The sequence below is a fragment of the Anolis sagrei genome, chromosome X (assembly GCF_037176765.1).
Source record: "Anolis sagrei isolate rAnoSag1 chromosome X, rAnoSag1.mat, whole genome shotgun sequence".
Classification (NCBI taxonomy): domain Eukaryota; kingdom Metazoa; phylum Chordata; class Lepidosauria; order Squamata; family Dactyloidae; genus Anolis; species Anolis sagrei.
In genome coordinates, this window is record NC_090034.1 from 89,556,123 (window position 1) to 89,574,003 (window position 17,881).

General features: G+C 42.2%; 1 protein-coding gene across 1 annotated transcript in view; it reads right to left on the minus strand.

Annotated features, from left to right (window-relative positions):
• Positions 1 to 12,395, minus strand: part of LOC137094817 (FXYD domain-containing ion transport regulator 7-like) — a 37,072-nt gene extending 24,677 nt beyond the window's left edge. Inside the window, exon 1 of the mRNA XM_067460679.1 lies at positions 12,195 to 12,395. Coding sequence (XP_067316780.1) covers positions 12,195 to 12,222 — 28 coding nt within the window. The 5' untranslated portion in view covers positions 12,223 to 12,395. The remainder of the gene's footprint in view (positions 1 to 12,194) is intronic.
• Between the last annotated feature and the right edge of the window lie 5,486 nt (positions 12,396 to 17,881).

A 17,881-nucleotide genomic window follows, 5' to 3' on the forward strand; every position in this document is an offset into this window, starting at 1 on the left:
GTGAGCTGCCAACTGTCAGCCTAGCTTATTGTTTACCTAAGCAATTCAAAAACAGCTTTAGCTGTGATTAGAGAAATTGGGTACTGCTAAAAGTGGGCGGGGGGAGGTGTTTTACGATGCCATAAAGAACGAAGATCAGAAAATGCTAGGCAATCAAAAGGAAGGAGCTCTTCATCATAGAGCAACAACACCCCCTGGACTTGAGCCCAACCTTCCGTGGCACCAAAAACAACTGAAACAAACCACCTCCTTCTGTTCTCTCTGTCTGTGTATTGTCTATACAAAGCGGCATTTAATGTTTGCCGGGTATATGTACTGTGATCTGCCCTGAGTCCCCTAAGGGGTGAGAAGGGTGGAATATAAATAAAGTGTTGTTGTTGTTGTGGACCATCCAGTCCAACCCCCTGCAAAGAAGCGGGAAAATCGCATTCAAAGCACCCCCGACAGATGGCCATCCAGCCTCTGTTTAAAAGCCTCCAAAGAAGGAGCCTCCACCAAACTCCGGGGCAGAGAGTTCCACTGCTGAAGAGCTCTCACACTTAGGAAGTTCTTCCTAATGTTCAGGTGGAACCTGCTTTCCTGTAGTTTGAAGCCATTGTTCCACGTCCTAGTCTCCAGGGCAGCGGAAAACAAGCCTATTCCCTCCTCCCTATGACTTGCCCTCACACATATTTATACATGGTCATCATCATGTCTCCCCTCAGCCTTCTCTTCCTCAGGCTAAATATGCCCAGATCTTTAAGCCACTCCTCATAGGGCTTGTTCTCCAGACCCTTGAGCATTTTAGTCACCCTCCTCTGGACATATTCCAGCTTGTCAACATCTCTCTTCAATTGTGGTACCCACAATTGTACACAGTGTGATTCCAGGTGTGGTCTGACCAAGCTAGAATAGAGAGGTAGCATGACTACACTGGATCTAGACACTGAACTCCTATTTATGCAGGCCAAAACCCCATTGGCTTTTTTAGGTGCCACATGACATTGTTGAGGAGCCCCCGGTTGCACAGTGGGTTAAAGCGCTGAGCTGCTGAGCTTGTGGACCAAAAGGTCGCAGGTTCGAATCCAGGGAGCAGCATGAGCTTCCGCTGTCAGCCCCAGCTTTTGCCAACTTAGCAGTTCGAAAACACGCAAATGTGAGTAGATCAATAACTACCGCTTCGGCGGGAAGGTGACGGCACTCCATGCAGTCATTCTGGCCACATGACCTTGGAGGTGTCTATGGACAATGCCGGCTCTTTGGTTTAGAAATGGAGATGAGCACCACACCCCAGAGTCGGACACAACTGGACTTCATGTCAGGGGAAAACCTTTACCTAACCTTTATGACATTGTTGGCTCATGTTTAACTTCTTGTCCATGATCTTTTTCACATGTACTGCTATCGAGCCAGGTGTCCCCCATTGTGTAGTTTTGCATTTCATTTTTTTCTGCTAAGTGGAGTATCTTGCATTTGTCTCTGTTGAACTTTATTTTGTTAGTTTTGGCAATTCATCATTCTAATCTGTGAAGACCGTTTTGAATTCGGGTCCTGTCTTCTGGAGTACTAGTTTTCCCTCCCAATTTGGTGTCATCTGCAAACTTGATGAACTTTATTAAGTCATTAATAAAGATATCGAACAGAACCGGGCCCAGGACCGAACCCTGCCGCACTCCACTCATCACTACTTTCCAGGATGAAGAGGAAGCATTGGTGAGCACCCTCTGGGTTCGTTTGCTTAACCAATTACAGTGATAGTGATAGAGGGAACCTACTCCCCTCCCTTAGAAGGCTATTTGAAGAGCTGTGATCTTAAAGCGAGAGAACTGAGGAGTGGAATTTGTAGATGTTGTAAAGCTAGGAGTGCTGAATATGTAGTTTGCTGGATGCTAAGTTGCTGGATTCCATAAACTCTCACCAGCATTGCAAGTGTTGACAAATGTCAGGAGCCTTTTTCCAGTAATTACCTAGTTTTACTGACCTCATATTACATTTCTCACCAAAACAACTAACCACCACTCATAATATGAGTTGTGCTGCCCAAAATCAAGGAAACCTAATTAGATTCTGATCATGTGGAAAAGCCATATGGGAATATTTTCTATCCGTGCACAGTGCTTTTTCTCTAACAAATATTTGCCACAACATAGAGTATAGCATAGTGGCATAGTAAAGGTAAAGGTTTCCCCTTGACTTTAAGTCGCAGCTTGGGTGTGATCCTGGACTCATCGCTGAGCCTGGAACCCCAGGTTTCGGCGGTGACCAGGGGAGCATTTGCAGAGCTAAAACTTGTGCGCCAGCTGCGCCCGTACCTTGGCAAGTCTGACTTGGCCACGGTAGTCCACGCTCTGGTTACATCCCATTTAGACTACTGCAACGCTCTCTACATGGAGTTGCCTTTGAAGACGGCTCGGAAGCTTCAACTAGTCCAACGCTCGGCAGCCATGATTCTAACAGGAGCGGAGCGCAGGGAGCATACAACCCCCCTGCTGTGCCAACTCCACTGGCTACCAATTTGCTACCAGGCTCAATTCAAAGTGCTGGCATTGGCCTTTAAAGCCCTAAATGGTTCCGGCCCAAGCTACCTATCTGACCGCATCTCTGCCTATGAACCCACTAGGACTTTGAGATCTTCCGGGGAGGCCCTGCTCTCGATCCCGCCTGCCTCACAGGCACGGCTGGTGGGGACAAGAGATAGGGCCTTCTCGGTGGTGGCCCCGCGGCTGTGGAACGCCCTTCCCACAGACATTAGACTAGCTCCATCATTAATGGTATTCCGCAAGAAGTGAAAATCTGGTTGTTTGAGCAGGCATTTGAATAGTCAGTGCAATGAATGTAATGAACATAGGAATGGAACAATGGATGACGGATCTAGATCATGTTTTTAGTGATGAGATGCTAGTGAATGGCTATAAGTGTTAATTGTATATTGTTGTTAATTGTATACCTTTCTATAATATGTTATGATGTTTAACTGTTTTTTATACTGTGTGATGGTAGCATTGAATTTTTGCTGTTCTTGTTGTTAACCGCTGTGAGTCGCCTAAGGGCTGAGAACAGCGGTATACAAATAAAGTAAATAAATAAGTCTAGTTATGTCCAACTCTGGAGGTGATGCTCATCTCCATTTCTAAGCCAAAGCCAGCATTGTCCATAGATGGCTCCAAGGTCATGTGGCCAGCATGACTGCATGGAGCACTGTTACGTTCCCACGAAGGAGTACCTATTGATCTACTCACATCTGGATGTTTTTGAACTGCTAGGCTAGAAGAAGCTGGGACTAACAACGGGAGTTCACCCTGCTTCCCAGATTCAAACTACTGACCTCCCCGTCAGCAAGTTCAGCAGCTCAGCAGTTCAAACTGCTGCACCACCAGGGGCTCCATAGTGGCATAGAACATTCAATATAATATGGAAGCATGTAAGGACTCTACCACCCCTATTGGTAAATGCCACCCTATTTTTTGAATTTATAACTTTTACATGAGTTGAAAAGACCCTCCAGGACAGCACTGAGTCAAAATGCTTCCAAGTGTCTGAAAACTATTCTACTTTTTGCAAAAAAATATAGCCAATTTGGATTAGTTTGCTCTCACTTCCTCCTAAAATGGCCATCTTTCATCTGAAAAGTGAAGACAAAAGTGATGGAACATCACTTCCACTTGCCACAAGCATATATTTGCAAACACAAGGGGTGGAGGGAGAAAAATGGCACCAGCCTGGACACAATTGTTCAGTTCTGCTGCATAGTGTTGCTTGCTACACGTAGCATCCTAACTCCCCAAGGCATATAGAAAAGGATCAAGGAAATATTTGCCCCTCCTAAACCAATTTCTAACTCCAGACACCATCACTGCTACACACATTCATATGGATAAGAGCTCAGATTTAATTCTTCCATAAACACCCACTTATTACAACACATACATTCTGGAGAAAATGTCATTCAAACACATATACATACAAATAACAGATGGTAGGGCATACACAGGCATATCAAATATACACAACCTGAAATAATTCTTGTGCCACACACTGACAACACAAGCTCCATTTAGTTCCCTCAAACTTACATGCTAACACATACCCAGGCTTTAATACACATCAAAGACACCAAAGCAAGATGCCACCTCAAAATTACTGGGATAACATGAATAATTGAATGAGGAAAGTGAGATGGCAATTATGTGTGCATCTGCACTGCAGAATTAATGCAGTTTGACACCACTTTAACTGTCATAGCTCAATGCCGTGCAATAATGGAAGTTGTAGTTTTACAAGGTCTTTATCATTCTTTGCCAAAGAATGCTGGTTTCTCTCCAAACTACACGTTCTAGGGTTCCATAGCATTGAACCATGTGGTGTCAAACTGCATTAATTCTACAACGTAGATGTACCCTAAAGATACAGATCCATTCATATATCATGCCAAACTATGTTTCAGTTTCCAGTAGGCCAACTTGGGGTCCTTCCACACAGCCCTATATCTCAGATTATCAAGGCAGGAAACCTCACGATATCTGCTTTAAACTGGGTTATCTGAGTCCACACTCAGATAATGTGGGATTTTCTGCCTTGATATTCCGGGATATAGGGCTGTGTGGAAGGGCCCCTGGGTTCAGAGCTGATTGTCTTTGTTCTTGGCCCAGAATTTGCATCTTCCAAGACAAGTGGCCTTTGGAAGTAGAACAATAGCTATACCCAATAAGCAATCAGCCGTTATACATACATAGTTGGCACAAACCATGGTTACTTTGAATCATGGCTTCAGGTTCACAGTTTGGTGAGGCAGCAAAGCTCTCTGGCTGAGAATTCCAAGAGCCTCTTCCTAGGTTGCAATTCCCAGACTTCCACAGGATGTTACCTTCTCAGTTGAGGTTGAACAATAGTACTATAACTGCATAGTGTGTCTGAGCCCATGGTCTCAATTCAAATGACTTGTAGGCTACAGACATGGTTTGTCAAGATGCTTCAACTAAGTTGGGCATTTGGAGAGACCACATGTTCTGGTTTCAAACACTGGTGTCTCCAGTTAAAAAGAACACGTAACAAGTATCGGGACTTAACCTACCCTGGAAAGCTCCTGGGGGTCAGAAAAGGCAGTAGTTGATGAACAGATAACGGTGTGCACACAGATGTTCACACATGTGAATTAGTATAGTGATTAGAGTGTTGAGGCCATGTCTATACTACCATATAATGCAGTTTGAAACTGCATTATATGGTCAGTGTAGACTTATATAGTGCAGTTTATATGAGTTTACACCAGGCATGGGCAAACTTTGCCCCGCCAGATGTTTTGGATTTTAACTCCCACAATTCTGGCTGTTAGGAATTCTGGAAGTTGAAGGTCAAAATACTTGGGGGGCTGAAGTTTGTCCATGCCTGGTTTACACTGACCATACAATGAAGTTCCAAACTATATAATATATTGCAGTGCAAATAGAGCGCTGGACTAGCAACAGCCAGTGGCTTCTTTGTCATTGAATCTACTCTGGACTTTAGTCTGAAGTTGAAAAGAGCAACCCAAGATCCTTAACTTATTTGATACTTGGGCCGCATCTACACTGACCTTTTAATACAGTTTTGAAGACAGTAGTGTTGCTGTGTGGGCAAATCTTGGAACCAATCTGAGGCCCTATGCACTAAGGGTTTTCTTTCACACACTTTCATGGGAGTTTGTTGTCTACCTGCCACTTCAAACTGCATTAAATGATCATTATGGATGGGGCCAAAGGGAGATCTGTTATTTGCTTTCCAGTTGCCTGTTGGCTTATGGCAGTAGTTCCCAACTTTTTTTGACCAGGGACCACTTTGACCAGGGATGAATTGACCAGGGGCCACTCTCCAACATTAATACCAAAAGGGTTACAAATTGGTTTCTGGTCAAGTTTAGATTCGGTTTGGTTATTTGGGGTGCTGATCCAGAAAATTGCATGGGATGGACCACATCAGCTCTAGTTTCTGATACAGAACATATGCCATGTGCTTGCCCACAAAAAACCATATTTAATAATCTAGAGCTGATGTGGTAGTAATGATCCTTTGTGGGTAGTCAGCCTCTCTCCATCTGACATCCCCATTGCCTCACCACTATAAAAGGGTTTTCTGAGACCAGTCTCTCTGGTTGCCATGTGGTTTCAAAGCAACGGTGTAGTGATGGTGAGGCCGTGAACCATATTTTTGTTCTCGCAGACCACTGGTGGTCCATGAATCACAAGTGGTGGTCTACAGACAACAAGTTGGGAACCACTGGCTTTTGGCAACCTCATGAATTTCATAGGGTCTTTGTAAGCAAGGGGTACTCAAAGACAATTTTGCCAGTTCCTTTCTCTGACACTTCATAGCATTCTACACTTTTGACAGCTCCTTGAAAGTTCAGAAAGAAACCAAGAGCTGATTCAAAGGGTCTCGGACATGGACACCACCAAACTTGGGATGTCCAAGCTCAAGTTCCACCTGATCTTCACTGAGTGACTTAGGCTAGATCTATACTGCCATGTAGGCTAGGTCTACACAGCCAGAAAGATGTGCAATACAAGATGCCTATGAACAAGGGTAAGGGCACTGCAAATAGATACAACTTTCAGCCTGAGTCTAATACAGGATTTTTTTTTTCACGTGTATAGTAGGAAAGTGGGGGAAGGAAGGTAGAATTTGTTCATGCTATTGTTAGTAATTTAGTAATTTAATAGGAGGGTGGTGAGAAGAACAAGTAGGGAATCTTTTAAAAAATTATATTGCATTACATTCAGTTTTTGATCTCTATTACATTAACATTCATTGTTTACACTATTAAAATGTAACGAAAGTCTATGTTTTGTCTACATAAAAGAGGAATCGTATTGTCCTTTAAACATAATAATTGTGTCTTTTTAATGCTGTATCTTTGATTCCAGTTGGTTATCTTCTTTCCTTTTCTGCTTGAAGATTCTTCTTTGTTGTTTCTGTTTGGTTGTTTCTTCTTATTGCCAAATGGTTCTTAGAAAATTATTTCTTTTATTATTATGTACCATTATCATATTATATTTTATTATTATTTACTACAATTATATTTGTAATAGAAGAATATTACAAATATACTAAGATTTGCCTTTGTATTGGAAGCGCCCTGTGTTTCTCCAGGGAGAGAGGGCAGGTTAGAAATAAATTATTGTTATTATTATCATCATCATCATTATTATTAGATACAGGACAAGATTAGTACACAGCAAACAAGGCCACTATGCTGGCTTTGGTATTTGATCACAATTAGGACACTTGTGATGTATCGGTGAATAATGCGTGCAGATCTGAGTAGGGTGGCCTTTGTAGCTGACAGATGGTAATTTTGTTAGCGCCAATTGTTTTTAAGTACAGGCCAAGGTCTTTAGGCACTGCACCCAGTGTGCTGATCAACATTGTGACTCCAATTATTATTATTATTATTATTATTATTATTTGAAACACAACAAGATGAGTCCACAACAGACAAGTTCATTCTGCTGGCTGTTGTATTGGATCACACGTCAGACACTTCCCAAGTGTCTAGGACTGTGTGATGTATCAGTGAATAATGCATGCAGATCCCAGTAAGGTGGCCGTCTGCAGCTGTCACATGGTAATTTTGTCAGCGCCGATTGTGCTTAAGTGCAGGCCAAGGTCTTTAGGCACTGCAGCCAGTGTGCCAATCACCACGGGGACCACCTTTACTGGCTTATGCCAGAGTCTTTGCAGTTCAATCTTTAAATCCTCATATCTTGTCAGCTTTTCCAGTTGTTTCTCTTCTATCTTGCTGTCACCTGGGATTGCAACATCGACAATCCATACTTTGTTTTTTAACATGATCATGAGGTCAGGAGTATTGTGCTCCAAAATTATTATTATTATTATTATTATTATTATTACTATTACTATTTAACCACATTAACCACATTATTTAAAATATATATGAATCAATACTCCAATTCTAATTCACCAAGCTTACATAACATTCTTCTTGATTGTATATTATCAAATAATCCCCCCTTGCAGTTTTATTCATCTGTTTGTAATTGTGCACCTTTTCCTGCAGAAGCAATTGGGTCTTTGGACTGTAGTAAAGTTTTGCAGACTACACTGCCGTATAATCCTGATTATATGAGCCTACTCTGCCATATAAACCAAAGCAGACAATCTGGATTGTATAGGGCAGCATAGATGGAGCCTAAGTCTACTCACTTTTTCTCAGCCTGCCCTACCTTTACAGTATCAGTTGCCAAAGCAAAATGGGGGGAAAGATATACCAGCTCATTCAAGACTTGGGCATTATGTCATCTACTGAGCTTTCCTCCAAGTAAGCATCTTTCTCTCTCACACACACACAGCTTTGCAGCAGAGGAGTGGAAACTCTTGGCATCTTGACCAGGGGGGGGGGGGGGGGGGGAGGAAAGCAGGGCATCCATTGGGATGCTCACAAGTTCCTATCTCAGTGCAGACTGTTCCTGTCCTGCAGAAAGAGGCATCAGCACCCCTTAAAATTCCTTCCAGGAGCCCTATTTTATCGAAACCCCTCTTCTGGCAGCATCTTCTCCCTTCCTGTCAGTCAAAGAGCAGCTGCAGACGCAGAGGAGGATGACTTCAGGCTTGCTAAGGACCGCAGTGAGCTGGGCGACCCGCTGCGTGGCTGCAAAGATACACAGGATGGGAGAAGGGAGGGGGCTGCCCAAGGAGAGAGGGGGCTGCTTGGCATTCAGGCCCATGCCAAAAAAGCTTGCCCTGTTGAATTGACTCTTTTAAAAGGAGCCACTTTTCCTAGAGCCCTTGAGCTTGTAGATACCATCCAGTCCAACCCCACTGCTACCAAAGCACTCACGACAGATGGCCATCCAGAAGTCAAGACCATCAAGAGAATTGGACTCTCTTTCCAAGTGAGATTTTAAAAATATGATTGTCACCTCTCTGGCCTTTTCCACATCTACACTGCCCTATAACCCAGGATCTGATCCCAGATTAGATGAGTCCTCACTGCCAAATATCCTGGGATAAACAGATAATCAGATCCTGGGATATAGGAGCAGTGTGGAAGGGGCCTGAGAGACACTTTTGCCCCTTTTAAAGAGATGCTTTGACACAGCTGCTTTTGAAACGCATCATCATCAAATTATGGAGAGAGAGTTAAACATGAGCCAACAATGTGATGCAGCAGCTAAAAAAGCCAATGGGATTTTGGCCTGTATCAATAGTATAGTGCCTAGATCTGGGGAAGCCATGCTACCCCTCTATTCTGCCTTGGTCAGACCACATCTGGAATACTGTGTCCAATTCTGTGCACCACAATTGAAGGGAGATGTTGACAAGCTGGAATGTGTCCAAAAGAGGGCGACTAAAAGGATCAAGGGTCTGGAGAACAAGCCCTATGAGGAGGGGCTTAAAGAGCTGGATATGTTTAGCCTGCAGGGGAGAAGGTTGAGAGGAGACATGATGAGGGCCATGGATCAAGATGTGAGGGGAAGTCATAGGGAGGAAGGAGCAAGCTTGTTTTCTGCTGCCCTGGAGATTAGGATGTGGAGCAATGGCTTCAAACTACAGGAAAGGAGATTCCACCTGAACATGAGAAAGAACTTCCTAACTGTGAGAGATGTTCAGCAGGGGAACTCTCTGCCCCAGAGTGTGGTGAAGGCCCCTTCTCTAGAGCTTTTAAACACAGTCTGGATGGCCATCTGTTGGGGGTGTCTTAAATGCAATTTTTCTGCTTCTTGGCAGGGAGTTGGACTGGATGGTCTCATGATTCTATGACTCCATAGGCCATCCAGTTAACCCCATCCTGCGCTATAGGAACACCCTGTCAAAACACTCCTGACAGATGGCCATCCAACAATGAATGTAGAATGTCCACCATTGAGTGTGAAAGGACCTCTTTTCCAACTATTAGTTTTGGGAAGGAACGTTTCCTCTGAAGCGTAAGAGTTGCCAGATAATGTGATAAGACTGCTTCATAAGGTGGTTGACTCTCTCTTTTTCACTTCTACAAGAGTTGGGATGGTCACTTCCCAGGGCCTTTCCACCCAGCCATATAACCCAGGATATCAAGGGAGAATAACCCACAATATCTGACTTGAACTGGGTTATCTGAGTCCACACTGCCATACATTCCAGTTCAAAGTAGATAATGTGAGATTTTATTCAGCTGTGTAGAAGGGGCCTCAGAGATACTTTGCAGAGATGCTTCTCACTGCAAGGTGTATATCCAGTCTGCCAGGCAGGAAGATACAACTACAGTATAGTACATCCGAAAGAAAGCAACCCAGTCTCTCTTGATAAACCTCCACAGAAGGAGACTCTGCCACACTTCTAGGTAGCAGTCAAGGGAGGTGGGAAGGGGGATCCTTTTAGATCAGCGTTTCTCAACCTAGAGGTTGGGACCCCTGGGGGGGGGGGTCGTGAGGGAGTGTCAGAAGGGTCCCCAAAGACCATCAGAAAACAAAATATTTTCTGTTGGTCATAGGGTTTCTGTATGGCTCTTTGATTGTAGATGAACTATAAATCCCAACAACTACAACTCCCAAATGTCAGGGTCTATTTCCCCCAAACTCCATCTGTGTTTATATTTGGACATATGGAGTATTTGTGCCATGTTTGGTCCAGATCCATCACTGTTTGCATCTACAGCACTCTCTGGATGTAGGTGAACTACAGCTCCCAAACTCAAAGTCAATGCCCACCAAACCCTTCCAGTATTTTCTGTTGGTCTTGGGGAGTTCTGTGTGCCAAGTTTGGTCCAATTCCATCGTCAGTGGAACTCAGAATGCTCTTTGATTGCAGGTGAACTAGAAATCCTAGCAACTACAACTCCCAAATGACAAAATCAATCCCACCAGTATTCAGATTCGGGCATATGGAGAATATTTGTGCCAAATTTGGTCCAGTGAACGAAAATACATCCTCCATATCAAGATATTTACATGACGATTCATAACAGTAGCAAAATTACAGAAGTAGCAAGGAAAATAATGTTATGGTTGGGGGGGTCACCACAACATGAGTAATGGTATTAAGGGGTTCATGGCATTAGGAAGGTTGAGGAACACATGTCTCCAGTGCTATTCTAATAAGTTTATTATTATTTATTATTTATCTTCAAGTTAATTAATTAATTAATAATAATAATATAATGTAATATAATATATTGTATATACACATATAATATTTATAATACTATAATGTAATGCAATATATACTAATAATAATATGATATTATAATTATATATTTATATTACCTGTAATATTACTAATAATATAATGGTATAGTACAATATAGTAATATTTAATACTGATATTGTACTGTGCTAATAATGTAATATATTGTATGTATTGTATATTTAATACTTAATACTTATACTTTATTGTATATTTAATATATAATACTGATATTGTACTATGCTGTTGTATTATTATTAATATTAATATAATGTAATATAATATATTGTATATACATATAATATTTATAATATTATAATGCAATGCAATATATACTAATAATAATAACATGATATTATAATTATATATTTATATTACCTGTAATATTACTAATAATATAATATAATGGTATAGTACAATATAGTAATATTTAATACTGATATTGTATTGTGCTAATAATGTAATATATTGTATGTATTGTATATTTAATACTTAATACTTATACTTTACAGTATATTTAATATATAATACTGATATTGTACTGTGCTAATAATGTAATATATTGTATGTATTTATTTAATATTTAATACTGATATTGTACTGTGCTAATAATGTAATATATTGTATGTATTGTATATTTAATACTTAATGCTTATACTTTATAGTATATTTAATATATAATACTGATATTGTACTATGCTAATAATATAATATATTGTATGTATTGTATATTTAATACTTAATACTTATACTTTATTGTATATTTAATATATAATACTGATATTGTACTATGCTAATAATATAATATATTGTGTGTATATATACCTTGTAAGCCTTCGGGGTGAGAAGGGCGGCATATAAAAGTCGTAAACAAACAAATAAACAAACAAACACTAAGCTTGTGAGTCCCCTGCTGAGCCTTAGGGCTTCTCCTCGCGTGGGTTGGACTAGATGAGCTCGCGGGACCCCGCCGCCCTCTCTCCCTCCATCCTTGGCTCCGCTTCCCCTGGGAATGAATGAAGAGTGGGGGGCCAATAGGGGAGAAGGGGGTGTCTTACCGTCGTGGGTGGTGGCAGGGGTGGCCATGGCGGGGTTAGGGAGGTGGCACTCGGCGGCGGCTCCTCTGCAAGTCCGATCAGTAGCGAATGCGGCAGAAGCCGGCAGGGAGGGAGAAGAAACCAGAGAGGCGCGGGGCTGGCTTTCCCCCCTTCTTCTTCTCCTTCTCCCTCCAGCCTCCCTCTCCCTCTCCCTCTCTCTCTCTCTCTCTCTCTCTCTCTCTCTCTCTCTCTCTCCCCCTCCCACTCCACGTGGGGAAGGAGCGACCAGTGGAAACAGATCCCGGCGGGAGGGGCGGCCAAAGAGAGAGGGAGGCAGCCGCAGACCTTTGACCTGCTCCCTCCAGTTTAGACCCCTTTGGGAAAGAAAGCCCATTGAGTCACTCCGGACACATCTGGAGGAAGGCGCCCTAGGAGTCCTAAGAAGAGCCCACCTAAGGAAAGTTGCAGGTCTGAGGCAGAGCAGCGGGGGGGGGGGGGGATCCCCTTCCTCCTCTGGATTCAGCCAGGCCAGCTCTTTCAGCACACATGCAGGGAGGCACATCTCAATACCACAAATCCCACAACTCTCATGGGATGATGCAGTGTGTGTGTCTTGCAAGCAGCAAGAAACCTCCAGTCCTGTGTTTCTCAACCTGGGGGTCAGGCCCTGGGGGTCCTGAGGGCTCCCCAAAGACCATCAGAAAACACAGTATTTTCTAGGTTCTTGTAGGTTTTTTCGGGCTATAGGGCCATGTTCTAGAGGCATTTCTCCTGACGTTTCGCCTGCATCTATGGCAAGCATCCTCAGAGGTAGTGAGGTCTGTTGGAAATAGGAAAATGGGTTTATATATCTGTGGAGTGACTGGGGTGGGGCACAGAGCTCTTCTCTGCTGAAGCTAGGTGTGAATGTTTCAGCTGACCACCTTCATTAGCATTTGAAGGCCTGGCTGAACCTGGGAAAATGTTCTGTTGAGAGGTGTTAAGATGTGCCTGGTTGTTCCCTCTCTGCTGTTTTGCTGTTGTAATTTTAGAGTTTTTTAATAACCTGATGAATCAGCCTGGACACAGCATATTATTTGAGAACACAGAAATGCTGGACCACTCCAACAGCCACCATGTCAGACTACACAGTGAAGCCATTGAAATCCACAAGCATGTGGACAATTTCAACAGAAAGGAAGAGACCATGAAAATGAACAAAATCTGGCTACCAGTATTTAAAAAACTCTAAAATTACAAGGTGTTAAGATGTGCCTGGTTGTTTCCTCTCTGCTGTTTTGCTGTTGTAATTTTAGAGGTTTTTAATACTGGTAGCCAGATTTTGTTCATTTTCATGGTCTCCTCCTTTCTGTTGAAATTGTCCACATGCTTGTGGATTTCAGTGGCTTCTCTGTGTAGTCTGACATGGTGGTTGTTGGAGTGGTCCAGCATTTCTGTGTTCTCAAATAATATGCTGTGTCCAGGCTGGTTCATCAGGTTATTAAAAAACTCTAAAATTACAACAGCAAAACAGCAGAGAGGAAATAGTCAATGAAGCAGAAATAGATGTTTTTCTGAAACTCCCTGCCTTTCTCCATTATCCAGCGGATATTGGCAATCTGGTCTCTCGTTCCTCTGCCTTTTCTAAACCCAGCTTGAACGTCTGGCAACTCTCGCTCCATGTATTGCTGGAGTCTTCCTTGCAGGATCTTGAGCATTACCTTACTGGCATGAGAAATAAGGGCCACTGTACGGAAGTTTGAGCAGTCTTTCGCATTTCCCTTTTTTGGTATGGGGATATAAGTTGATTTTTTCCAGTCTGATGGCCATTCTTGTGTTTTCCATATTTGCTGGCATATGGCATGCATCACCTTGACAGCATAATCTTTTAAGATTTTAAACAGTTCAGCTGGGATCCCACCGTCTCCTGCTGCCTTGTTGTTAGCAATGCTTCTTAAGGCCCATTCCACCTCACTCCTCAGGATGTCTGGTTCTAATTCACTCACCACACCGTCAAAACTACCCTCGATACTATTATCCTTCCTATACAGATCTTCTGTATAGTCTCGCCACCTTCTCTTGATCTCTTCAGCTTCTGTTAGGTCCCTGCCATCTTTGTTTCTTATCATACCAATTTTTGCCTGAAATTTACCTCCAATGTTTCTAATTTTCTGGAAGAGGTCTCTTGTCCTTCCTATTCTGTTGTCTTCTTCCACTTCCATGCACTGCTTATTTAAAAAATAGTTCCTTATCTCTTCTGGCTAACCTCTGGAATTGCGCATTTAACTGGGCATATCTCCCCTTATCCCTGTTTCCTTTTGCTTTCCTCCTTTCTTGGGCTACTTCCAGTGTCTCCTCAGACAACCATTTTGCCTTCTTGGTTTTCTTTTTCTTTGGGACGTACTTTGTTGCCGCCTCCTGAACAATGTCGCGGACTTCTGTCCATATTTTTTCTGGGACTCTGTTTACTAAATCTAGTCCTTCAAATCTGTTCTTCACTTCCACTGCATATTCGCTAGGAATGTTAGTGAGATCATATCTAACTGGTCTGTGTATTTTCCCTGATCTCTTTAGTTTTATTCTAAACTGAGCAATAAGAAGTTCGTGATCTGAGCTACAGTCAGCCCCAGGTCTTGTTTTCACCGACTGGATGGATGTCCGCCACCTTTGGCTGCAAAGGATGTAGTCAATCTGATTTCGATGTTGACCATCTGGTGAGGTCCATGTATAAAGCCGTCTTTTAGGTTGTTGGAAGAGAGTATTCGTTATACACGGCGAGTTTTCCTGGCAAAATTTTATCAGCCTGCGTCCCGCTTCATTTTGTTCTCCCAGACCATGCGTGCCTGTGATCCCTGTTGTCATTTGACTTCCCACCTTGGCATTCCAGTCTCCTGTAATGAAAATAATGTCTCTTTTTGGTGTATTATCCAGTAGGCCCTGCAGATCCTCATAGAACTGATCTACTTCTGCTTCTTCAGCAGCTGTGGTTGGGGCGTATATTTGGATCACTGTGATGTTGAAAGGCTTTCCTTGCACTCGAATTGAGATCATTCTGTCATTTTTTGGAATATATATAGCTTATTCCTTTCTCATATACATTCCTTTCTCATATATACATATACATATGTATATGCATATGCATATCAGCTGCAGTGTGTAAGTGTATCATGCAAACATAGCAAGAAACCTCTAATCTATGTGGAATAAGCTATATATATAGCTTATTCCTTTCTCATATATATTCCTTTCTCACATATACATATACACATATGTCTGTTAAAAGAAGCAGTGGGTTCAAATTACAGGAAAGGAGATTCCACCTGAACATCAGGAAGAACTTCCTGACTGTAAGAGCTGTTCAGTAGCTCTGCCTCCGAGTTTGCTGAAGCTCCTTCCTTGGAGGCTTTTGAACAGAGACTGGGTGGCCATCTGTCAGGGGTGCTTTGATTGTCTTTTTCCGGCATGGCAGGGGGTTGGACTACGTGTTCTCTTCCAACTCTCACCTTCAAAGGGGTTGGCTCAACCTCTAGTTTGCTAGAAAAATGGAACAACTGTGTTGCAAAAGAATGTATGTCTAAAAAAGTGTTCCACTAACATGCAAAGTTTGGAAAGCTCTGAATGGACATATTGAATTATTTTGCTGTTTTTTTCAAAATCCACTCAAATGGGGCAACTGAGGCAGCTGCTTCACCCGCTTAAAAGTGGGACAGATGTCACTGTTAGCATAGAGGATTTTAATGAGAAATGGGGGAAAGGACAGCAAAGAGACTTAGAGGTGTTGTGGCTAAAGCCATACAACTCCCATCTGGGGAACTTTTTGCTTGTTCTGCTCATTGGAGCCTGAGATCTAGTGTGCAAGAGAGCACTTGGTGTGTTTTGTGCACTTTTCAGGACCATCAATGATCTGAATTGGTCAGACCACACCTGGAAAACTGTTTCCAATTCTGGACACCGCAATTTAAGGGAAATGTTGACAAGCTGGAATGTGTCCAAAAGAGGGCAACTAAAATGATCAAGGGTCTGGAGAACAAGCCCTATGAGGAGCGGCTTAAAGAGCTGGGCATGTTTAACCTGCAGAAGAGAAGGCTGAGAGGAGACATGATGACCATGTATAAATTTGTGAGGTGAAGTCATAGGGAGGAGGAAACAGGTTTGTTTCTGCTGCTCTGAAGACTAGGATGCAGAACAATGGCTTCTAACTACAGCAAAGGGGATTCCACCTGAACATTAGGAAGAAACTCTCTGCCCTGGAATGTGGTGGAGGCTCCTTCTTTGGAGGCTTTAAACAGAGGCTGGGTGGCCATCTGTTGGGGGTGCTTTGAATGCAAATTTCCTGCTTCTTGGCGGGGGGTTGGACTGGATGGTCCACGAGGTCTCTTCCGACTCTGTGATTCTATGATTCTGTATTACCACTTTGGAATACAACTGCCAGCAATCCTAGCTACCGTGACCACTGGTAGTTCTCTGGCCTTTCTCCCTCCTTGCTCATTGATACATCTGGTGGGAACAAAGAATGGGGCTCTGCATGGCTGTTTGCAAACATTTGAAGTCCCTTTCTGATTTTTTTTTGTATATTTTTTATTGTGGTATATAAGAAAAACAACAATATACAATCTTCAACACTCAAAATACAATTATTATTTCCCCTGTCCTGCTACCTCCCCATTCCCACCCGTGAATCACCAACCATGACTTCTGACACCACACCAAATGGAACTAGTATCTAACAAAAATCTGTCCTCATCCTTATGCTAATTCACCCCATTCAGCTATTTGAAAATCTAGTTTTGTCTTCTTTTTTAAATACCCAAAGGCCAGTCTCCATTTTATAGCAAATGTATCTTTGTTTTCTCCCCTTATGCCACTGGAAATCTTGACCATTTGGATATATTCCACTACTTTTCTTCTCCAATCCTTAGTAAGTAGTTATTTTCCCTCCTTTCAAGATTTTACTATAATGATTCTTGCTGCCACATAGCTATATTGGCATATTTCTACATTGTCTTTGCCAATTCTCTCCTGAAACAAACCCAAAAAGCACATTTCTGGGTTTTTCTTGATCTTCTTAGTAATCATTTGATTAAGTAAAAGGGTTTTTTCAGAACCTTTTTACCACCATACAATTATTATTATTATTATTATTATTATTATTATTATTTAACTGACACTATTATTATTATTATTATTATTATTATTATTATTATTATTATTATTATTTGAAACACAACAAGATGAGTCCACAGCAAACAGGATCACTCTGCTGGCTGTTGTATTGGATCACATGTCGGACATGTTCCAAGTGTCTAGGACTGTGTGATGTATTAGCAAATAATGCGTGCAGATCCCTGTAAGGTGGCCTTTTGCAGTTGGCAGATGGTAATCTCAGCGCCGATTGTGTTTAAATGCAGGCCAAGGTCTTTAGGCACTTCACCCAGTGTGCCAATCACTACTGAGACCACCTTTACTGGCTTGTGCCAGAGTCTTTGCAGTTTGATCTTTAAATCCTTGTATTGTGTCAGCTTTTCCCTTTGTCTCTCTTCAATCCTGCTGTCACCTGGGATTGCAACATCAACGATCCATACTTTATTTTTTAGCACAATTGTGAGGTCAGGAATATTGTCCTCCAAAATTTTGTCAGTCTGAATTCAGTAGTTTGATGTGTTCATTTTCTGTAACCTTTTCAGACTTGTGATCCCACCAGTTCTATGTCACAGGCAATTCTTCCTCCT